This window comes from Pinus tabuliformis, chromosome 9 (genome assembly GCF_031772625.1).
Source record: "Pinus tabuliformis cultivar Carrire ecotype Pingquan chromosome 9, CPIR1, whole genome shotgun sequence".
NCBI lineage: Eukaryota > Viridiplantae > Streptophyta > Pinopsida > Pinales > Pinaceae > Pinus > Pinus tabuliformis.
In genome coordinates this window covers 1,705,044,335-1,705,069,709 of record NC_142307.1, presented here as the reverse complement: position 1 = coordinate 1,705,069,709, position 25,375 = coordinate 1,705,044,335, and the positions used below count along the sequence as shown (strand labels likewise).

Below are 25,375 nucleotides of genomic sequence, written 5' to 3'. Positions count from 1 at the left end.
GTTGGATGGCTGCATGTGATATTCCGTCGATTCCAATTCCTTAAGGTTACCTAGGAGGTCGAATCTAATCATAGTAGCCTCTTGTCTCATGTTTACCCCAGTTGGCATGGTTACTTGGGTGGATGTGGGAGGATGGTGTTATATCTATATATATATATATATAATTTGGTACAATGGTGAGAATGAAGCATTATCTGTTTTATTCTCTTATTATGTCGTAAGGCGTTCCCCTCTTAAATGAACTTAGCTCCTGTCCACCTGTCATCACTGTGCCTGTTAGATTATATGTTAGACGATTAGACTATTTTTTTTTTTATTACTTATAGAGGAAAAAGAGTGGGGCTTTGCCTAAGAAGCCCTGATTACAACATGCTTGTACTTCTAAGTCAGCTGAACTATCTAATCTTTTAGAAAGGAGTTTCTACAAATCTGTCCTCATTGATGAACAACCACCCTCTGTCCAGAGCGCTCCCTTTGTTTGCCATCAAGTCCGCTTCACTGTTTGAGGTTCTGAGAATATGGTAGAATTTGTAAGATGCAAAGTATGAAAGCACTCTTTTCAATCTTTCCAGTGTTCTATTAAGACCTGCGTTTTTGAATACCTCTCCATCGTTCAGCTTCTTTATGAGGATCTCCGAATCCCCAAAAATCTGAATATCTCTGATCCCTTTTTCTCTGGCAATTTGACATGCTTTAAGAAGGCTGAGCAGCTCTGCTTGATTGTTAGTCTTCAAACCAAGACCCCAGTAGAAAGAATCTCGGGAGAGCCCTTCAGGGGAGTAGATGATCCCACCGGCGCCCGAGGGGCCGGGGTTTCCTTTAGAAGCCCCATCAAAGAAGATTGTGTGTGAGTTTTGAGCTCGCCACCAGATCTGGAATGTTTCATCTGTGTCTCTCTTTTTCCAGGTTGGGGGCTCTGATTTAGGAGAAAAGAGGATTTTTCTGTTTTGCATTTCAAGCTTCCCAAGCCACCGCTTCTCTGTCTGCTGAAGTGATGCATCCTCTTTATAGTTCTGTTGCTGCACCGCTTCTAGAAGAAGGGATCTGGCCTTAGCTGCTACTTGCAAGGGAGTGAGATGGATTTCTTTAAAGATCTTCTGATTACGGGCCAACCAGATCTTCCAACAGACAAACTTGGGCAAAGCGTTCCAGATTTTGTACCAAATCGATTTTTGAGGGATATGATGAGAGTAGCGGTGGCTCCATTCTGCGAAGAGGTCTGGGACTGATATCTGAGCGGGAGAGCTTATAAGTAAATCTTGGAGCGTAAAATCCCATACTTCCTTTGCGAACTGGCAGTCGATGAAGAGGTGTTGAGCTGTCTCGGCGTTGCTTCTGCAAAGAGCGCACCAGTGAGGGCCAGCGAAGTTTCTTTTTGCTAGATTGTCTCCTGTTAAAATCTTATTATGAATCAGTGTCCAGAAAAAGAAATTGACTTTTGGGAGAGCTATGGGATCCCATACGTTTTTCCAGAACGCAGGACTGTGCTTGTTGTTTCCCGAAGTCTGTAGTGCTTTATAGCCTTCTGTTGCTGTGTATTCTCCAGATTGGCCCCAGCCCCACCGGTCTTGCATTAATCGTTGTATCGGTGCAGCATCTTCGATCATTTCCAGAAATAAGTTCAATTGCTGTTGCAGATGGGCTGGAGGAGCGGGGATTGCCCAACCTGCCCAATCGTCTCTCTGATCCCAAACGGATATATCAAATAAACTTGACTTCCCAACTGTAATTAACCAGTCCCTTAAGCCAGCGATTTCCTCATTTTCACTTAGAGGATTTCGCCCCATTATCCGATCCTGCCAGAGACGAGTTTTCTTGCCATTCCCTGGAATTCTGTAGACATTTCGTTTGAAGATTTTGCTGCTTTTGTAACAGAGCTTCCACAACAGCGTACTGTTAGCTGTGTAACCCAGATGGAGGTTTCTCAGATCATTTTTGTTTGTATACTTCGATCGCAGTATGACACTTACAGGATGAGTTGGCTCTTTGATCATTTTCCACAGGATTTTGCTGCCTAAGGCGAGACTGACCAGAGAAGGATCTCGGATTTGCAATCCTCCTTCGTCGATGGGTTTCTTGACTGTTTCCCAGTTTACAAGATGATGTTTCTTGTCATTGCCCCTGCCTCCTTGCTAAAGGAAATTTCTAAGGAGAGAGGAGATTTGGTCCATGACATTTCTGGGAGCGAGCAGAAAGGCTGCTTGGTAAATTATTAAGGAAGAGAGCTGAGATTTAATTAAAATGACCTTACCTCCTTTTGTCAGCCAGTATCCTCCCCATTTCAAAATCTTGGATTTAAATTTGCAGATTATGTCGCTCCAAAGCGCTCTCTTATTCACTCCTGAGATTATGGGTAGCCCGAGATATCTGATTCTCTCCCATTGGGAATGCCCTTTGAATCCGAGAGTATTAGCTATATTATTGAGCTCCTGTTGATCTGTATTCCAGCTGTAGACTTCGCTTTTGCTTTCATTTACCAATGCTCCTGAGACTTTGCAATAGTTCCTAATGACCGTGTCGAAGGCCTTTGCTATTCTAGTTGAGGCGCCCCCCAGAAGAATCGAGTCATCTGCGAATAATGCGTGATTCAGGGGGCTTACTCTGTTGGAGGGTTTGAGGCCCGGAATGGATCCTGACAGTATTTCAGCTTCAAGTTTTCGACTTAATGCTTCGGCCAATATGATGTAAAGATAGGGGGAGAGCGGGCATCCCTGCCTGATGCCTCTCTTGGCTTTAAAGAAGTTAGCAGGTCTGCCGTTTATGAGAGGAGCTATCCAAGGGTTATTCATGAAAGCTTTTAGAAGGTTGACAAACTGGATGGAGAAGCCAAAGGAGAGCAAGATCTTACTGAGAAATGTTCTATTGACTCTGTCGAATGCATTCGCCATATCTAAATTTATGAGCATACCTTTCTCTTTTCTCTGCGTGCTTGAGTGTATGGTCTCCTGCACATGAATGACGTTGTCCAGAATGTGTCTACCTTCCACAAAACCTCCTTGAGAGTTGGAGATAATTCTAGGAAGCAAGGGCTTCATTCTGTTGGCCAACAACTTTGCCAAGATCTTATAGGAGGCATTGCATAACGAAATTGGCCTGAATCTGGCAAAAGTTTCCGGATTAGAGTCTTTTGGAATCAGAGCTAAGTAGGTTGAGTTAGTGCTGCCACCTACTTTTGCTTTTGTCATGAATCCCCTTATCATCTTTTGCAGATCATTTTTTATGATGTCCCAGCATACTTTGTAGAAATGAATGGTGAATCCGTCCGGCCCGGGGGCCTTGTCGGAGTCCATAGACCAGATAATTTTGATTATTTCTTCCTCTGTAACAGGTTTGCATAGATCTGAGTTGTCCTCCGGAGAGATTAAGGAGGGGATGTGATTGAGGAATTCTGTTTCATCCGTTTCTTCACCTTGAACATCCGAGCTGTAGAGATTCTGAAAGTGTAATTCTGCTGCTTCTTTGACTTGTTGATTGCCCTTGCAGATTTGGCCCGTCATAGTCTTTATTTCTGCTATATGATTCCTTGACAATCTAGCCCTGTACTGCCGGTGGAAGAAAGAGGTATTGCGGTCCCCTCCTTTTAGCCACAGGCTCCTAGACTTTAATCTCCAATATTCTTCCTCTTTTCTAAAAGAATGGTAGGCTGCTCTCTGCGCTTTTATTTCCTTATCCAAGAGGTCTTCATTAATATTTTTGCTTTCCATGTCATTTTGTAGGGAATGCAAAGCCTGGACTGCTGCGACTCTAAGAGAGGTGGGGTTGGGAGTTGGTTTCTTGATCCACTCCTTCAACGCTTTTTTGGTGAGTTTCAGTTTTTGCTCCCAAACGAAGCTTGGGGAACCTGAAATGGAGATGTTCCAGGTTGCTTTCACCGTGTCTAAAAATCCTTCTCTTTCAATCCATTGAGGAGAAAAACGGAATGGGATGGGAACCAAATCCTCTTCGTCTTCCAAACAGAGCTGTATTGGCTTGTGATCCGAGGACAACTTGGGCAGTATTTTTGTTGTTATGATTTTCTTGTTCATGAGGGGGGTTTGCACAAGAAAACGATCAAGTCGAGCAGAGCTATGTTTTGTTCCAGTTCTGTTATTTGACCAGGTGAATAAGCCTTGGATTGGATTAAAATCTTGCAGATCCCAGTGCTGAGCAAGCTCCTCCACGACACCCACCATAGGATCCTTGGAGTTGGTACCTCCTCTTTTTTCTTTGGCTTTCAAAACAATGTTGAGATCTCCAGCGAGAATGATGTTGTTAGGGGTTTCCTGCTCAAGAAATTCTGCCAGAGATTTCCAGCAGTCTCTTTTTTCGGAGTAATTGACAGGTACATATAGATTGACTAGAGAGATAGATAACTTACTTGAGATGTGGGTTATTTCTGTGTATATCCAATGCAAGGTCTCATGAGTGTTGATCAGCTGAAATTGATCTTCGTTCCAGAGAGTTGCCAAACCTCCCGAGGAGCCCCGAGCGCTGACAGCTATGCCTGAACTTTTCTTCCATTTTGATTTGCTGGTTTCTAGCAGGGCTTGTCCTGCTATCTTAGTCTCTTGGAGCATGAGGATGTCAGTGGGTTCTGATTTTAAGAGGTCCTTAACTGCTTCTATTTTTGCGGGGTTCCCCAGTTCTCTGCAATTCCAAGAGACTAGCTTCATTATTTACCTATGATTGGGGTGGAGCCGCCCTTGGATGACCTAGGCCTGCTACTTCTTCCGATTGTCATTTCTATCGTGGATTGGCTCCCTTGGGTTTTGTGCCTTTCTGCTTCTTCTTCTCTTTTTTCCTTGCGGGATTTCCTTGCGGGTCTTTTTAATGGCCTCTCAAAGAGTTCTTCCTCTGAGGACTCAGAGCTTTCGGCTGACTTTTTCTTTATGATTTCTGCATAAGTGGGGCTTGAGGGGCTGCCTTGGGTGGCTTCGATGTGGATGTCGCCCCCTCCCTCTTTGCTTACAAGAGGGGTTTCCTCATGGTTCTCTTTTTCCTGTTCTTTGATCGGTGGATCGGGTTGCGCCTCCTCGGTTCCTTTTGCATTTTCTCCTGTTTCCTGAGTTGGGGTGGCGTTGTTCCTGCCTCCTGTTGCTGCGCTTTTTCCTGCGTCTTTCTTTGCTTGGGCTGTTCTCTGGACTAGGGTCCATTGATCTCCATTCTGTTTTTCAGCCTGATCCTCTGTTTTCTTCTTACAATGCTTGGCAAAGTGACCGTAGCCGTGACAGTGTCTGCATTTAAAGGGGAGCTGCTCATAGTCGAGTTCTTGGATGTGCGTCCATCCTGCCACCGTGAGCTTGATCGCTTCAGGCAATCCTTCTTCAAGGTCCACTTCGACGCAGATACGCGCACAAGAATATTGGTCTCTTCTTACAGCCTGGTCTATATATTTGCCTAATGCGTTCCCAATAGTCTGAAACGATTTTTGGTTCCAGCAATGAAGGGGCAGATGAGGGAGCCTTACCCACACCGGCACTGCAGATGGGACGTCTTGAGAGGGATCAAAGTCTGGATTCCATTGATTTAAATACAGTCCCTGCGGCCCCATGAAGTAGGGGCCGTTTCTGAATATGAGACTTCTGTCTTCCATGTTTTCAAATACAAAGACGAAATACCCTTTGCCCACAAAATAACCCTTCACTCCGTTTTTTATCAGAGGTTTCCAGTTTCTTTGGCACCAATCCTCCACGGATTTGGGGGAGGGCCATAGGCCTGTAAACTGGCCTATGAGGCCTTTTTCTGCCAAGTTCAGAGCCGCTTTGCAGGTGTCCTCCTTTGGCAGGGCAACAGAGGGTATCGATTCCATTCTTTTGATGAATTTCTGCTGAGTCGCAGAAGGAGTCCGATTTGTCCCATTTGCAATCAAGTTTCTGAAAGCTGCGACTTCGGGGGGCGGATCCGCAGGGGGGGCAGAGCTCTCAGGAGCCTCCATCTGACTGCAGAGGGAGGGACGAGGCTGTGTGCAGGGGCGCAGCAGCCTGAGCGGCGCAGCAGAGCACTCAGAACCCTAGCTTGAGAGCGAAGTGTCGGGCCGCGCGCAAAAAAAAATTATTGGTAGAGTGACGATTAGACTATTTTCAACGGTTTGATCAAAAGTAGTTTTAATAATTAGTTAGATCAGTTGTTTATTGTTTATTGAACTACTCTAAGAAATGATCCTATATTCACCCTCAAACAAAAATGTGGCCATGCTTCTCTTAGATCTGGCCCGGATTTGGAGAGATGTATATCGATTACTGTGTTAGGCAGCCATGCAGAACCCATTTGAGGATCTGGCCCGGATTTGGAGAGCTGTAGATCAATTACTGTGTTAGGTAGCCATGCGGAACCCATTTGAGGTGCTTAACTGTTGTATTTTCCACTCATATTTCTTCAATTGGTTACATTAATCTAGAGATAATTTGCATAGATAGACTGAGGATGGCCATAACGAACTTTGTCGTGACAGTGTTAGGAGTGGGTGCTGTAGTCCTCCTCAGGAGCAACGTGAAGCAGTCCGCCAATATATTCAAACGCAATGTGCGCCAAATACGCATCTAGCTTGAGGAAGAGTCCAATGCTGTCTCTAAGTAAGCTAGCTACTCTTTTTTCCATTCCAGATTATTTTTTTAGCATTTTGAAGGTTAAAATCTTGAATTTTGTTTGGTGGTTTAATAATGTCCTAGAAAATTGTTTATGAGTTCCAATCCAGTTTATTTTTTGGGCATTTTGAAGGTCACAAGGTTGCATATCGATGATGATGCCATTGTTTAATCACCGTTTTTTTTAGACAAGAGGGTAGAGTGTAGACCATAATATTCGTTAACAAATACCAAGGTAGACCATAGCCTGCTCATAAAATGATTTCTTTTTAGTTCAGTAAGTCAAGGAAAAACAGTTTCTTACAAGAATAACCGTGCTCGTGCCTCGATCACTCCTCGGTTGATCTAGGTGGATATTGGTGGCCACCCGCCAATTCCACTTGGACCCCCACCATTGTTTCTTTCAGTTTTTCAGTTTCCTTAATTGTAGCACAGTTTACTATTTTTAGCATTTTTTCGGGTCCTGAACTTCCGGAGCCATTTTGAGGCCCTAAATGACATTTTTTGGGAAAACTGGGAGCAACATGGGTCTATAGACGAATGTTTCTCTTCCCAAAGTTGTAGTCCTTGGATATATATTTCTAACGAGGTATTGTGCGCGTCAAATGGAGATTGTATGCCAAAGTTATGATCTCGGGAAGTTGATGTACCAATTTACCCAAAACGGGGCCCATAGTTTGGCGTTTCATCTCCTAGGGTTAGGTTTTTGGATGTTTAGGGTTTTCCATTGTTTCTCAACAATAAATAGGCCTTTGAGCCTCATTGTAAGACAATTCAGAGGCATGTAGCCACCACATCTCTTCTCAGAGATAAGCTACCATCGCCCTAGCTAGTTTATTTCCATTTTTGTTTGTAAGCATATTTCAGTATTTTACAGTAATGAAATGAAGTATTATTTCTGCTGCATCTCTGTATGTATGGTTATATCTATAATCTGTTGTGTTCTTGTTTAAATCTGGATTAGTGGTATCAGAGGGGTCTACTCTTTTTCTGTCTTTCTTTGCATTTCTCCAACGAGGTCAAGATATAAGGAGTTAGGGCTTGAACTGGTCAAACCTTTGCAAGACTAGCCTCGCAAATCCCGACTGTCTCCCATGGTAGATGAAAAGAAAGACGAGGGGGTAGGAGATCCTATCAAAATCTTGCTTGAAGAGGCCCTCTAGCGACAAAGGAAGCGATGATGGACAACTTTTCTTAGATCCTTCAACGGCTACCCAGGGGCGACACATCTACTTCCAGCAGCTACTATGGAAGTGCCACACCCTTTAAGGTACAAGTTAACTTTGACATTCCCATATTTGAGGGTCAATTAGATGTAGACGCCGTAGATAAATGGTTAAATCTGTTAGAAGGGTATTTTTTTGTTCATGATTTTTCCGGCCGGGAAAAGATTACTTTCGCTCTTCTCAAAGCCGCCCCCCACGTCAAGGACTGGTGGGAAACCTACTGCGAGCAGAAGGATGAAAGTACGACCTCACTATTTTCAGCCACACTCGCTTGGAATTCATTCTGGGCTGTCATCAAGGAGCAGTACTACCATGTCGGAAGCAATGAGGATCAATACATAAAGTGGACCATGCTGCGGCAGGGAAGGGACCAAGACATGCTGAAGTTTACCAATATTTTCCATACCCTTCGCACAAAGTTGGGTCTCAACGATTCGAAGCAACATTTGGTACTCAAATATTGTGACTGCCTGCATAGATACATCCAAGACGAAATAGAATTCCTGAACATCTCCTCGCTCGCCACGACATACCGATATGCTGTCAAGATCGAGCAAAAGTTTAAACAGAAGAAGTGAGACTTTGGATCTGCAAATTCGAAGCAAGGGAAAGGTGCCCCCAAACCGCAGAACAAAGGACAAAGCCAAGGCGAGGCGGCCCAAGACAACCCACCAAATTTGCAAGCAAAGAACAACGCCACGAAGTCAAAAAAATACACAGGAAAGTGGTGTGAGTTCCATAAGAGGTTCACTCACAACACAAGTGAGTGTCGGGCCAAGCAGTGACTGGTGGCGAAGTTAAAGGTTTCAGAATCAAATGCATGTTCTAACTTTGAGTCAGAACCCGACAAGGGGAATGACAAAGGGAAGCATATTATCGATGCAGAGCCCAATGCCACTGTTGCCACCACGAAGATCCAGAAGGAGGAACCCGAAGATCCAGAGGAGGAGGAGCGCCTCTTCCACTCCCAGATGTGGGTAAAGGGCTCCCCGCTACAATTTATTGTTGACAACGAGAGCCAAAAGAACCTCATTTCGGCAGATGTCATGAAGCATTTGGGCTTATCGACCCCAACATATCCACAACCATACACCATCCTTGGCTTCACCAAGGACGAGATCTTAGCGTGAGCTAACAATGTCTCCTTCCATACAACATCAAGCCCTTCACGGATGAGATATTGTGTGACGTTGCTCCCCTTGATGTTTGTGATGTATTATTAGGCCAACCATACTTGTGGAAGCGACACGCTATGTATGAATCAAGGCCTCGTGCTGTTATTGTTACTTTGGGAAATAAGTTGTACAAGATACCAGAGGTAGCACCGCCTACTGCAATCTCTTTAGTTACTGCAAAGCAATGCAATAAGCTCATTTCCAAAACCGGGAAATTTGTTTTCCTGATGATATGCCCTCAAGGAAAGAAGAAGACAGTGGCCACGACCTCTAGACAAGGCCCCTCCGCACGACAACTACAAATGGACAAGGTCATGGAGGAGTACGAGAACATCTTCACCTCCATTGCAGGGGTTCCTTTGCACTGTCAGGTCAAGCATTCCATCGATCTAACCCTAGGTGCGCCACTGCCCAATGGACCAATCTATCGGTGCTCCATTATGGAGAACGATGAAATCAAGAGGCAGATTCAGGAGTTGCTACAGAAAGGTCACATCCGTCTCAGTTCATCGCCCCGTGGGAGCCCAATCGTGTTGGTATAGAAGAAGGATGGGACTTGGAGATTCTGTATTGACTATCGGGCGCTGAACAAGATCACTGTCCGTAATAGGTACGCGATCCCACGGATTGATGACCTCCTGGACCAACTAAAGGGGGAAAAATATTTTAGCAAGATCGATTTGAAGTCAGGATATCACTAGGTACCAATCGAACCCTCCGATGTGTGGAAGACTGCCTTCAAAGCCAAGGAGGGCCTTTTCGAATGGTTGATTATGCTTTTCGGGTTGACAAATGCTCCTGCAACCTCCATGAGGCTAATGGATGATATCTTGCAGCCATTCACCAACTCATTTGTAGTGGTATACTTGGATGAAATCTTGATCTTCAGCTAGAGTTGGGAAGAGCACCTCCACCACATCCGATAGGTTCTCCAAACACTGCAGCAACACAAGTAATGTGCCAATTTGGAGAAATGCACATTTGGCATGACCCAAGTTCAGTATCTGGGATACATCATTGATGAACGGGGGTGCATGTGGATCCAGCCAAGATCTAAGTCATTCGAGATTGGCCATCTCCAACCACTCTGACAGTGCTCCACAACTTTCTGGGTCTTGCCAACTTCTACCGTAGGTTCGTGTTGGGATTTTCTCATATCACTTGGCCCTTGAGTCAAGTCACCAAGGGAGGAGTGAAAGCAAAATTCTTTTGGTCTGAATCTCAACAGAAGGCATTCACAGAGTTGAAACACCACCTCTGCTCGGCACCAGTGCTCAAATTACCAGACTTGAAACAACCATTTGAGGTCGAGACAGATGCCTTTGACTATGCTATTGGGGTAGTCCTTACTCAACACGGGTATCCAATGGCATATCATAGTGAGACACTTTCAGACATAGTTCAGAAGTATCCCACTTATGACAAAGATATGTATTCCATTGTGCAAGCCTGCCGACAATGGAAGCATTACATTTTGGGGAAAGAAATGGTCATCCACACAGACCACCGGCCCCTGTAGTTCATACAGACTCAAGGGAAATTGCAAAATGATCGCCATCAGAAGTGGTCCACATACTTGCAATAGTTCCATTTGAATATCAAGTATAAGAAGGGAAGCATCAATAATGTTGCAGATAGCCTCAGTTGACCATCCATCATGGCATTAACCACCGTGCTCAACTCTTGTGGGCACGAGACTTGGGCACCTCTCTACAAAATTAACCCAGAATTCAGCCACACATACCAGACACTCTTGGAGGGTTAGCATGTTCCAGATTTTCACCTCCAGGATGCCCTGTTATGCCACCTGAATCACCTTTGTGTTCCTTCAAGCGAGCGTGCCAAGATGATTTGGGAAGCACACTATTGTCGGGTTGCTGGGCATTTTGGGGTCGAGAAAACAGTGGCAATACTGCAGAAGTATTTCTATTAGCTGAATCTTTGACAGGATGTCGAGAAGTACATCAGATCATGCACTGCCTGCGTCATTTCCAAACCGACCATTAAGAAGCAAGGCCTCTATACCCCGCTGCCTACCCCTAGTCGACCTTGGGAATCCATCTCCATAGATTACATGTCGGAACTTCCTTCTACTAAGCATGGAAACGATTGTGTTTTTGTGGTCATCGACAGGTTCTCGAAGATGGCCATTATGGTGGCTTGCAAGAAGAATATCACAGCATAAGCCATTGCTAAAATCTTCTTTGAATGAGTGTGGGTACACTTTGGGATCCCCCAGTCTATCATCTTAGATCAGGACAGCAGGTTCCTCAGTACATTTTGGTCTAGTCTCTGGTCAATGTTGGACACCAAACTCACTAAGTCCACAACCTTCCATCCCCAAACTGATGGCCAGACAAAGGTTGTCAACAGGATGATCGTACACATTATGCACATGTATAACTCAAAGCATCCACGCACATGGGATGAGAGCCTCCCCTATGTTCAACACCGCTATAACCGGGCTCTCCACAGCTCGACTAGCCACAACCCTTTTGAGGTGGGCTTGGGATTCCAACTACTATGTCCCATTGATGTGGACATGCCATTTGTAGCTACTCAGGTAGATTCGGCTCATGTCTAGTCTGAAACAGATAAGGCAAAAAAATTCATTGAACACATCCAACATATTTTCCAGCAGGTCCACGACATTCTAGAGAAATCAAATGCCAAGTACAAGTAGCGACATAATCAACATTGGGTGCCACACAAGTTTCAGGTGGGTAACAAAGTCTGGTTGCATTTGCAAAAGGAATGCCTTACTGGAGCCTATCGGAAACTTAGACCACTCCGATATGGTCCTTACACCATTACCAAGGCTGTGGGAGACAATGCATTTGAGCTCAGAATTCTCCCATTCCTTGGCTTGCACCCAATGTTCAATGTTGACTGCTTTCGGCCATACTTTCCACCATTACTAAACACATCCAACATTGCAGAACAACTCACACCCACAGAGTTAAATCCAGATTGCATGGAACAAGTTGTAACTGATCGGATCATGGACACATAGATCAAGCACACTCGCTAGCAGAAGATCCAACTATATTGAGTTGTCAAAGTAGACCAACTCCTTTACCAGGGCAGGTGGCTCATCAGGGACCAAGTTCAACAGAAGTTTCCTCATCTCATGGAGGAACTCAACGCAATGGGGACCATTGCTTCCTGGGGGGGGAGGAATGATCCAGGTGGATATTGGTGGCCACCCGCCAATTCCACTTGGACACCCACCATTGTTTCTTTCAATTTTTCAGTTTCCTTAATTGTAGCACAATTTACTATTTTTAGCAGTTTTTTGGGTCTTGAACTTTCAGAGCTGTTTTGAGGCGCTAAACAACGTATTTTTTGGGAAAAATGGGAGCAACATGGGTCCATGGATTGATGTTGCTCTTCTCAAAGTTGTAGTCCTCAGATAGATATTTCTAACGAGGTATTGTGCGCATCAAACGAAGATCATATGCCAAAGTTACGACCCCGGGAAGTTGATGTACCAATTTACCCAAAATGAGGCCTATAGTTTGGCGCTTCATCTCTTAGGGTTAGGTTTTTGGATGTTTAGGGTTTTCGATTGTTTCTCAACAATAAGTAGGCCTTCAAGCCTCATTGTAAGACAGTTCATAGGCATGTAGCCGTCACATCTCTTCTTAGAGATAAGATACCATCACCCTATCTAGTTTATTTCCACTTTTGTTTGTAAGCATATTTCAGTGTTTTACTAGTAATGAAAAGAAGTATTATTTCTGCTGCATCTTTGTATGTATGGTTATATCTGTAATCTGTTGCATTCCTATTTAAATCCGGATCATCGATGGGTCAGAACTACACGTTATTTTTCCGTAAGCTCTACTAGATGATATTGAACTCTCAATGAATGGCCTAAGTTCGTTCGGGGCTGCACAAGGGGTTGATTCATAATTTGAAAACCTTCTCATTGGGAATTTTACTAGCATCTAGCTTAATGTAAACACTAAAACATCGACTGCAAGTAAGCTCGTGTTCTGTATTTACTTGCATTCTATAATAAAGCAGTACCAATACCTATATCTTTAGCTCCTTAAGGTTAAATTTAGAGACAAAGTTGCAGAGTCTGTCAGTTTGGTTATTTCCTCTGGGATATTATCACCCTTTCCAAAGCCACTCTTTTGTCAAGCACCCAATACATAGAAAAAACAACATAATCCCAATTTAAGCAATAAAGATAGAAACATAACTTTTTTGACCTTATCTTGTATTACGTATTAAGTAGAAAAAACAACATAATCCCAAAGCAATAAAAATAGAAGCATAACTTCTGGTCTTGCAATCTACTAAATTTGTTTTCCACCTTATCTTGTATCTATTAGAGGACAAGAAAATGAATGAATTATTTCAATATTACAAAATCAAAAGATACTTGACAAGAAAATGAAGAAATTATTTCAAAATCTATGAAGTCAAAAGGGTCCAACTATATCATAATGCATATGAGCAAAACCAAAATCACTACACAATTAAACCCAAGTACCTGGTGCAGAAACATATAACCCAAGTCCCTGGTGCAGCAACATATAGGACAACATAACTCAAGCAGGAAACCAAAATAAGAAGAAAATGAAGGGAAATACATCCTCTCAGAAATAAAAGTTGTATTTTTTATTAAATAGAGTAACATGGATTCATTTCACTTCATAGTACGCCTACTTAATCCATAAGTCTAGAATTATAACTGATATGATGTCTTCTTATGTAATGTTAAAGTTGCAACATATTTTCAATGACAAAACGTTTTCAGAGCCCAATGTTCTGAGAACCAGAAAATATCATATTTATTCAAAAGTGGCAAGTTTATTCATCCCTGGGATTAAAAGCTTGCACGGAAAATAGAGTTGTACTTTTAAATCAATTATTATGAGTCAGCGAGTGTAGCCAAAGGAGAAAAGTAGAAAGTCACTGAATTATCTTTACACATTTTATGCATTTTCAAATGGGGCTCTCTTCCATTCTCCAATTCGTCTTATCTTCCAGTCTTACATTTTGTATGTTTTGGAATAGTGGACCCTTTCTTTGGCGGAGTCATCATCTTCGACTGTCACGTTATTAAGTAGAATAATTCTATTGTGGAATTCTCAAACTTGGATTGTCAGATGCGTCGTCATTCTCAGTTTTCATATCGCGTGCTTTACCCCAGAGTGCAGAATAAAGGCCCACAACGATCAAGAATGCTCCTACGACACTGCACAATTTTTATTATCAAAATCAAAAGAATCATATCACATTTTGACACAAGATTCTGTTTGAAATTATGGAAAATTACATGAGGAGAGACACAAGATTTTGTTCGAAATTATGGAAAGTTTTTTTCCAGAAGAAAAAGCAATATAGATTATATTAAGTCAATATAAAGAGCTACATCTGGAAACATATGAAAGGGACTTGAGTAGATGTCAAGTCAAAATAGAGCAGGATCAAGTACATAGGATGTCATATAGCACATATCTCAGAGTATGATGGATACAGAAAATGGAAGCATATGATACTAGATGGGCTGGGGATGTACATATACTTAGACATTAAGTCAAAATAGAGGGAACAAAAACATGTTAAGACAGATGTATTAGGCCTGTAAGCCTGAGATAGCTTCAAAGCTAGTGCAGATGCTTTGCAAAATGGCAGAGAAGGGGGTCTTGGAGTCTCTAAAGATTTTATGGTTCTGCCATTTCCAAGCATACCATATCATGATAACAAGAAGGGGACGCCTTGCCACGCATTGAGAGCACCACCAATGGAAAGCTGCATGAACAGAGTCAAAGACATTGTGAGGGAAATAAAAAAAATGGCGAGTTCATACCAGATTTTCTGTGAAGAGTTGCACTGAAAGAACATGTGTAAGTTTGTCTCTTCTTCAGACTCGCACATCGAGCATCTGCTGGGGCCATGCCAGCTCCTTTTCCTAAGATTGTCCCAAGAGAGATTTCGGTTGTTAAAAACCAGCCAGGCAAAAAGGATCATTCTAGGAGGGCAACCTGTTTTCCAAAAAACAACCGGGAAGATTGGAGGAGAATTCAAAGCCTTTGAGCAAATGAAGGCAGAGTAAATATCTTTTACTCTAGGAACCGCCGAGCTGTTGGAAGAGGACCAAGATAGATGGTCATGAGTGCCTCCACGAATAATCCCGCTGTCCTGTAATGCGACTGTGATCAGATTCCAAGTAGGATGGAGTTCAACCGGCAGACCAATGACTTTGCATCCTTCCACGTGGGGGAATATTACTTGTTTAAATATGTATATTTTTGGTTTTTTTTGTTATTTAAAAATTATCAAAATCAAAAGAATCATGTCACATTTTTACACAAGATTCTGTTCGAAATTATGGAAATTTACATGACGAGGAGACACAAGATTCTGTTCGAAATTCTGGAAAGTTACACGATAAGGAGAGCCATATGACCGGACTTGTTTAAATATGTGAATTTTGAAAGTTACATGATGAGGGGAGGCATATGACCAGACTTGTTTAAATATGTATTTTTTTGTTATTTAGAATGGTTTTTTATTTTTTTTGGTTTTTTGTTATGGATTTGGATTTAGCACTCAGCACGTGAAAAACCTCCTTGTGACACTTGGATTATGCACGCGAAAAACCTTGTGACACTTAGATTATAAATAGTTTAAGATTCAAACTTATGATTTCAAAAAAAAGAAAAATATAAAGAAAAGCTTTCCAAAATGTCAAACAGATAAACAACAAAATGTAATTTGCAATATTATGTCCATTTAAGAGATACCAAATGACCATAAGAGGAATGCAAGTTGCTTGTAAGGATTCCGAGTTACCTGCCCACACGAAGATACACACGAACGATGAGAATCTCCAAAATTGCAGTGATAATCGTGCCAAGTGGATAGAAAAGTGCCACAAATACACCAAGCTAACACAAACATTCCCAATCCAGAACTTATTACTCCCTGAAACATGCAATATATTTGTCATGTTCCTGCTGTACTTTATTCCAATTAATATCTTGTTACTATACTCCGTGTGTAATGTTTGCAGAGTATTCTATGCCAGAGACATTTTTGGTTGAGAGTTCGGATGGTTACCGACTATACAACGTTCAGAAGCTTAATATTCCATCCTATAGCCCATATATTGGGCTTATTATGCTCGCAGATTACAGCAATTAGGTAATTGAATAGGATACCTCTTCAGAATAGGTGCCTGAATCTGATTTCACCCATTTTTTGTCCAATAATTACAGAGAATATCATGTTAGTCGAAGAAACAAGTATAATTGGCGATATAAGTGTTGATAATGAATACTACCTGAAAAGCGGTACATGCAGACCAAAGTAGGACGCTTCCAAAGACTAGGATGGAACCCAGTGTAAAAATAGACTTAAAATTATACATCATTTGATGACCTTTTACATTAGGTGATAAAACCCTAGGAGCCCGACCGTTATCCTTAACCAGTTCCATAAGCATTTAATTGAGCAATCCAACACGTTAAATGCATGCAGAGATGTCAACTTGAGTTAAATATAAATCACCCTGTCCCACTCTGTGGGGCCACGATTTTTTCCAGTTTTCTATGTTGGCCCATGACCTTACCACTTGTTTATCTTGCCGTAACCCAACCTGCATGACAGACAACACAAAGAACAACCACTTTTGAAATCAAAATCTGAGGCAATGAAAAATGCATCAAGGACAACACAAAGAACAACCACTTTTCAAATCAAAATATGAGGCAAGGAAAAATGTGCTCAAGCGCTGCAAGTTTGCAAAAGCTTCAATAATGAGCACGATCTCCCCCACCACCAATGCAGCTATGTGGGGAAAATCATTAACTCTATCCGCCAAGATTTTGTTGTTTGCCGTGACCAGTACAGTGGCCAGTGCAGAATCCCTGGGTAAAGGTATGCACACCTATCTTAGGAAATTCATTAATTCTCTCGGTCAATTTTTTTTTTGTCTGCCACGACCATGATGCAGAGTGTTGTGTTGCAATGTATTATCTGGTATACACATTTGTTGTTATATGGAAGTGCCAAGATACTCATAGTTGAACAATTCTTGAGCTTGCTAATTCCATTGGTTATTTTAAATTTGGATAAGATGTTATGTCCCTGAATGGAAGAGAACATTTGCACACTGATGCCAAGATGGGTGAAGATGGTAAACTTCATGTTATAGTGAGGAAATCATCTTCTTCGCAAAGGAATTCTTCTCCTGCTTCTCAGTGATTTCAGTGATTGAAATCTACCAAATCCTTCCCTCTTAGAAGGTCAGATAACCATCATAATATAGACATATATTCTCTTCAATCCTCCCAGAATTTGACTCCAAGGACTACTGTCAAGCTTTTACTGTTCATCCATTTCATTTGCAAGATTCCATTGTTGTCAAAATATGGATATTTAGTGTCTGCAACCACTCTGAGGCAACCTTGTGTCAAGCAAAAACAATGTATTATGTATCTTTTCAGATTAATTTGACCTCCTTTTTTTAAATTAATAGTTTTTTTATTGAAAATGTGAAGTACATTGAAAACCTGTCAATTTGTCAATTTGCAAGCAAGACTTAAAAGTAGTTCTTTCTTAAGTATCTTTGTTATCTTTGGGTGGATTATGGTATTGATAAACTTTGAAGCCAAAGACCCATTTTATTTTGCAAGTATTGGCATCACAAGATATACATGTTGCACAAGTTTTTGGAATGCAAAACTTCACCATTTCACCTTTCAAACTATAGTTACTTAAATCAACAACCTTAATAAACGACACTCTTCCTTATGCTACAACCTTACAGCCTTCCCATTGCAACATGAGGTGCAATTGCTAGTTTAATTTTTCAACATAAAAATATTTATTTTAGATGGTTTTTGGAGTTTCACTACTTGGCTTTAGAACAATGTTTGAAATATTTAAATGTCCCCAATTTTGAATGAGTCTAAACTTAAATACCCCGTACAAAGAACAACATTATCAAGCACCTGTTTTAGCCTTCTATCTTTTTGGCAAAAACAATTTGAGAATAGGTTGTTAATTTTTATAATCAAGGTGTCTTCTCTCTCATCTCTTGGAAGATAATACTTTTAGTTTCAGTGCATCATGACAATAGATTATAATTGATATCTTATATTAGATTTGGAAAATTAAGATTGTAGGTTTATTTAAATATGTTAAACATCAAAAAATATATTCTTGGTATGATCGTTTCGTACTTTGTTCATAATTTTTAGTTTCAAATATAGGACAAATAAACAAGGTGGTAATGGAGATGGTGCATCTATGCCAATTGTGGTTAAGCCCAGTATACCATGAGCAAAGAACTCTGTACTCTTCATTTAATAATCTACTTAACCAATATTGCCTTGTTATTGATAAAACACTATCATGCCATTCATGAGCACCAAAGGGTGTGTAGAAGTTTTCTCTACCTGCATCCACCCCATGCATTATATGTTCTTTGATATGAAAATTTTCTTACAATATTTCTCGCTATCTATAAGAGTGCCCTATGGAGCTTGAACAAGGTAAATTAACTTAGAGAGACAAGGGCCAATTCTTAATAATAGAGATCCTCCTTTTGACATGAAGGTTATTCCTTTTTTGTATGAGATAGATATTAATATTATAATTTGATAAATTCACTAGTTTTAATAGTTTTTAAAATTTTCCACTATTAAATAACACTTTTATTAATTAATTAAAATCATTAAAAATAAACTCTATATTTATAAAAATTACCATTACAAAATTATTCAATATAAAATATATCATACTATCAATACATTACCCAGAATAGATTATATTATTAGTGCGATTTGATTAATTTAGATATAGTGTTATAATTTAATAGATTAATCAATTTTAATAATTACAAAAATCATTAAAATTAAACTTTCTATTAATTAATTAAAATCACTAAATATAAACTATATTTATAAAAATTATGGCCACCACATTATTAAATATAAATATATTACCAAAAATATATTATATTATCAATATATGACCAAAGTTATATATTAATTAAAAAACTATTCAGTTTTTTTTTATTAATTAAAATTATTATTATTATTTCTCCATAAAATAGATCGCATTGAAAAGTTTGAACACTCAATTTTCTTAAGACTCATATTATCTTAATCACCAATTAAACCATCCCAAAACTTATTAATTAAAATTATTAAAAATACTCTATAATTACAATATTATTTTCAATATATAAAATAAATATATTATATTATATTAGATGACATAGGATATTATCAACATACTAATGAAAAACATTAATTATTTATTATTAATTAAAATATAAAAATTAATACAACCACATCATTAATATATTATAAAAAACAATAATGAAAAAAATATTCGTTACACATTAAAAATAACAATATATAAATCAATCGATATAATTTATTATTTCATTTAAAAGATTTATCAAAATATATAAGTTTGATATAAAAAAACACATCATATAAATCAATTAATATAAATTAGCATAATATTCTTAGATAACTTATTTGACAAGCCTATACTAGGTAAAGTTAGGTCACTGATAATTGATCTATGTTCGGATCTCCATATATATGTCATAACTAACTATCCTATTTATTAATTTAAATATATCAAAATATATACATTGAAATGAATTTTAAAAATATATATATATCTTATAAAATTTAATAAACTATATGGTTAAATTCACTATAATTTAGGGTTCCATGGGATGATTTCCCTAGAGTCGGGTGCATGCACCCCTCACACCCGTGACGGGGGAGTCTATTGGGGTGTGTTTCCCCAAGCACCTTTTTTGGGAGTCTTGGGGAGACGCAAGGGGTGTGTTTCCCCAGTGTGGGGGACAAGGATCCCCCAAAAAGATGCGTTTGGGCACCCCCCTCAAAACTTCAGTATCTAATATATAGTATATAGTAATATACTAGTATGTTTTGCTTTCAATTTAGATTCTAGAATGATGAATGATGAATTTAATTTTTAAATCAATGTAGATTGTAGAATGATGAATGATATGGATCAATGTATTTGAATATCTCATTATTGATTTTTTTATTGAATATCATGATATGGATGAATAATGAGTATGTCATATGAATGATGTATGTATCAAAATGAATGATGATGATGGATCAATATATGTCATTATTTAATTCAATTATGAATTTAAATTTTGTGTGGATCAAATTTCAATTTTCAATGTATTGGTATCCATATTACTATTAGTCTATTTACACTTTCATTATTGAACAATGAATATGAACTTGAATTATATATATATATATATATATATATATATATATATACCTCGATGTCCCCCGCACCCCTACCTAAAGTTTGAGGGTACTCCCACACGTCCCCCTGTACGTCTCCCCGCATTGGAATCTTGGTGGAACATTGCTATAAACATTAACTTATAAAATATAGTTTACTATATCATAAAATTTACTATATAAATGCAACTATATTGTTAAATTCACTATAAATATTACTTTATAAAATTTATTTTAATATATCATCAAATTTACTGTATAAATGCAACTAGATTAGACTCCTTAAATAAATTATCAATTTCATTTAAAAACCAATTATCATAAAATTGATATTCAGTGAAGTTACTAAATATTAAATTAAAACCAATATATAAAGTTAATATTCAATTATTTCTACTTTTATAATAAAAATTCTAGTAGTCTTTTAGTGCAATATTTTGGAAACTTTTCCGGTTTATTTTCTGATCTAATTTGTCTAAGATCCGGTAGGGATTCATTGAAATCACGAATTTGACAGGTGAACTATTCACAATAGAAGTGCCTCGAAGGTTTTTGAGAGTGCTAAATCCATATGCAATAAAAAAACATGTTTAAATAACACAAATCAAGATTTCTCCACAATTATTTTGCCAAATTCAAGCCAAAAAACTGCCGGAAACTCCAAAAAATCGTACTTAAAAACTACTCCAATAAAAATTTACCCCTCACGAGATCAGATCCAAATAAATAAAAAAGTACTATCGATAAATATGTGTAAACATATTAACAAACAATGACCATGGTTGTCCCCCTAGTTTAAGGTCTTCATGCAACACTAACTATTTGTTCCCCAAGTTTAAGGTTTTCCCGCAACTCTAATTATTTGTCCCCCAAGTTTAAGGTCTTCTTGCAATTCAACTATTTGAAGATTCTAATTTTAAACATTTGAATGATTATCAGTAGCTATGATTCATTTCAACTTGGGATCTTTTAAGAGTTAGGGGATCAAATCTCTCAAAGTGCAATTTTTTTAGTGCAAAATTCGAAAAATGGTTCACACCTCAAAAGATTTGATCCCTTTCTTAAAAAATGCCTTTTGATGTAATCAATGTTAATGCCATAAAATCGATCACTTGAAGTGCCTCCTGATGTAATCAATGTTAATGCCTAGACAAGATAAAATATATAAAATAAAGTATGAGGGATCCCAAAATTGTAGTTTTGAGTTTACATCCCCGAAAACATTGGCTAATTTAACAACTCATCCAATCCACTCACATGATAACACCATTATTCTCACATTCGATCATTGAAATTCAGCGGCACTCACTATGTATAATTGAGGGCTGCTTTTACTTCCATTTACTACCTGCTCTGAATGGGTTCTTTGGATGGTGATAGTGACAATCACTGTGAAATACAATGTTGTAATAAGTTATTCCAGGTCATTATGCCGACCAGAAAGAGCCGAGCAACAGACCTAGCCAACGAATTGTCTAGCATTATTCAAAGACCAATTGGTCAATTGACACTATCACACTGTCAACTAATCTCTGTAGTCAGGGAACTTGAAAAAAGAGCTCCACTGGAAAATGACAGTAGGTTGCCACATGCATGGTCTTTTCAGTTACTGATAAGTATAAGACGTGCTCCTTCGCACTACTGGTAAGAGTCAACACAATTGCAACTCGGTAGGAAGTGCTGAACCCACATCAGATATAGAAGATATCTTTTCTTGATGCAGTCTACTATTCAAGAAATGCAGGTTAGTGGGGATAGGATGGAGGGCTTTGGGAACCATTCATCAAGTCCAACAGCATAGCCAAATCCCTTTTTATCAAAGTAAATGTTACTTTTCATTCTGAAAGAAGATGCAACTCTTCATCTACAAAGGATGTTGCACGGACTTCATCGCGATCATGCTTATACGTGGAATGCAAAGGAGTATAGAACAGAGAGCATACTCCAAATGGGATAGCCATCATTGCTAACAATCCTCTTGACAAAGCATATGCTTCTTTAGCTGACCCAGATTCTGGAACAGTATACTTCGTATCATAACCATAAACATTCTCTGCCAAGATCCCAACTATAGGGGCAGCAAATGCAGAAAAAGCTCCCTCAAATGCACGGTCAAAGGCATAAACCATAGTCCTATGTTTAATAGGCACTACCTCTGCAAACAGTGGACTATTAGCACATACTTGACACCAGCTAATTGTCAAACCCATTAGCAGAAGTGTAGCTCCAAACATTAACCATCTGTCTGTAACCTGAGGTATAACTGCCAATAGAAACCAAGAAAAAGGTACACCCATGAAGGCACTGAATTGGGCACACAAGATACGACCAGAATGTGGAAAACTAAGAGCCACCCGATCTGCTATCCAACCACCCATGAGTGACCCAAAAGCACACCCTCCAGCAAAAAGGCTCATCAGCATAGCTGCACCTTTATTTCCAAAACCTGCAGCAAAAGTAGGAAATGTTACTGGCTTCATAGGAAGTAACCAAAATTACCAAATATACATGCTGTGTCAAAGACATTAAATTTTGATGAGATATCTGATATCAGAGAATTTCACAAGAAAAGGTTGTGTTTACAGGTATCTTGAAGAGTTACAACAGCTGAAAGAACATCCAAGGATGCAAAAAACGACCAATAGAGTATGTCAAAGCTACTTAAACCAACAATAGAGGAAGAGAAAGACATTCTTCATTACGTTTGTGCTTATTACCCAATATGAGTGCATCTTTATCACCTGTTTGAGGAAGAATTTAAAATCTAAGCAGTAAGATTCATGGAAGTTTTAAGAAAAACACTATCTTCTCTTCAAATACCCAGTCTATTTTGAGCACCTATATATATATATATATATATATAACAGTGTGAGTGCATAAAAGTTCTGAGGAAGAATACAGTAGACTCGAGATTTGTTCCGTGGATAAGGTTGAATGACTGCCGGATTATGCTCGATATGTTAACTGTATTCTATTATTATTTCAGCGGACTTCCGAGCCTAGCAGTATTGGAAGACAGTTTCAAACAACGTTTCAGTCCCTCTTACATTGGTATTAAATCCTTCTACTTACACTGCCATTGGAACCTTCTATCAAAGTTGAAGTACTTTGCGAAGGCTACAATCCATAACGTACAGTTTCAGACCTTTATTGAATGGAACGTGAACTCATATTACCAGTCTGCAGCTTCTCCATGTTCAGTAGGTTGTGTGGAGCATGACATGAAGGTCCATGTTTTGTTCTGTCTAAGAGGATATTAGTTTGACACATTTTTCTTGTTGTACAGGTGGGCCAAATCTATCTCATCAACAAAGCCACTGATTTGACAAACCCTATTTACCTTGAAACGAATAATGTATACTTTCCAATAAAAAATAGGAAGAAAAAATCAATCCGAATCCAATTAGTGCTACTGCAATCACATCTGCAAAATTCTAGGAGCTATGCTACTAAAACTTGGATCTCAGTCCCTTGCTTTGATACCAGAGTTGTTTCCAGTGGGGAAATTGGTATGAATAAAGAAATCTCCGGGAAACTCACCAGAAGCATTTCCAAACAATTTCCTGTATGGATATTTCTAAAAATGTTTTATGGTTGTTTGGTGGAATCTTATATATAAGTGGTGTTACCCATCATTTTGTGGGTGATATCCCTAGGAATTTTTTTTTTTTTCTCCAAGATAGTCCACAGTGGCTAGCCAGCAGCGCCTTGTAGCGACCAATTAGCTCATTGTGCCATTTCTCTGCCACCTAAGCCAGCCATGTGGTCCCTCACCCATCTGGCATGATCGTATGTTTGAAGGTGGGCTTTCCAAACCTAAAGGTATGCCTTGTCGTTTGGTAATTGAGTATTGTAGTTTTCTTATTATGGACACTTATGGGCATGGATTAATGGGGGGTTTCGGCTGAAAGAGTGGGCTATGTCTGTGCTCGTCCCTTAGACCCCTTTTGGATGTTAATCTTGGATTCTAGTCCTGTGAGATCTCTTTTATTGACCATTTGGCTTTAGGGATGGTATTTCACGAGAAGCCCTGATTTTGGTTGCATGGTCCCGCTCTCTCATCCGCATATATTACCCCATTTTCACTTATTATTACCCCATTCATCATTTCTACCACCTGGGTCCACATTCCTCCACTGGGTCCACATATGGTTAACTCTCCCTTCCCCTTGCCCACACCTCAGGTCAGGCTTGGAATGATGCTTCAGAGGTTGATGCAGCTAAAAAGAGAGATAAAAGCATAATTGGCCACATTCAATAGGAAAATGTACCACAAATGCGAAAGATGGGCGGGACGAACACATTTAGCACATGGGCAAAAGTCAATACATGAACTCTACCCCATCATCATGGCCATCACCCTAGTTCCTATAGGTTCTATGAACCTCCATCATATAGGAACCCATGATTTTCCCAACCGCTGGTGGGCAATGAACTGCCCTACCTTAAAAGGGGGTATCCATTGCTACATCTCACACATCATGCTTTTACCCCTTGAGCCCTGAGTAGTTAATTAAAGAAAATCATAAAAAGGAAAAAGACATATAAAGAAGGATGAAAAAATCAAGGTTGAGGCATCTCATGTACCACGATTGCTCCCTCCTATACATTATATACCAAAGTGTGGGCTTCTCTTTTATTAGCTGCCCCTGTACCTCAGCATGTGGCCCATGGCTGCCCCTTCTCATCCTCTACTCCATTCACCTCTTTATCACATACCACCACCTTTTAAAAGGTGTACCTTCAACATTATCCTTTTTAGAAGTAAAAACCACCTAATAGGATACATGGTTAACCCCATTTGGAGTTTGGAGACATTAGCACATCCCAAAGCCCATTATGGAAGGGCAGGCCATTATGAAGTCCTCATCAGTGGTCCATGGTTTGTAAGCTCATTTACTCAATTTCTTTGATGACTTATTGTACTGGAAGGCTAGGGGATGCATTGGATCTTATGTAGGATTGCAGATGGTCTCCATCTTGGGTTTGGTCTCCCTATACAGGGTCTTAACCCTCCAAAGGGCTACATTGGCACATGTAGGGTGTGTGTTAAGAGCCATGGACCTCTACAACAGTAGACAACGCTCCATGGATCCCCGAGGATGTTTAGAGATTTCTCGAGATTCACCTAT

General features: G+C 39.6%; 3 protein-coding genes across 3 annotated transcripts; all 3 read right to left on the bottom strand.

The window, feature by feature from the left end:
- Positions 1–407: 407 nt before the first annotated feature.
- LOC149155458 (uncharacterized) lies at positions 408–5,914 on the bottom strand. The gene is made up of 3 exons (XM_089444431.1): positions 4,755–5,914; positions 2,252–4,626; positions 408–2,080 (listed from the first exon to the last, which is right to left on the bottom strand). The coding sequence occupies exons 1-3, from the start codon at positions 5,912–5,914 to the stop codon at positions 408–410; spliced, it is 5,208 nt and encodes a 1,735-aa protein (XP_089300557.1).
- Positions 5,915–14,031: 8,117 nt separating this feature from the next.
- Positions 14,032–16,654, bottom strand: LOC149155457 (uncharacterized). Its single transcript, XM_089445878.1, has 3 exons — positions 16,268–16,654; positions 15,778–15,909; positions 14,032–14,176 (listed from the first exon to the last, which is right to left on the bottom strand). The coding sequence occupies exons 1-3, from the start codon at positions 16,427–16,429 to the stop codon at positions 14,123–14,125; spliced, it is 348 nt and encodes a 115-aa protein (XP_089302004.1). The 5' UTR covers positions 16,430–16,654; the 3' UTR covers positions 14,032–14,122.
- Positions 16,655–22,078: 5,424 nt separating this feature from the next.
- LOC149155456 (uncharacterized) lies at positions 22,079–22,723 on the bottom strand. Its single transcript, XM_089444430.1, has one exon. It carries the CDS (start codon positions 22,721–22,723, stop codon positions 22,079–22,081), a length of 645 nt encoding a protein of 214 aa, XP_089300556.1.
- Positions 22,724–25,375: the final 2,652 nt, after the last annotated feature.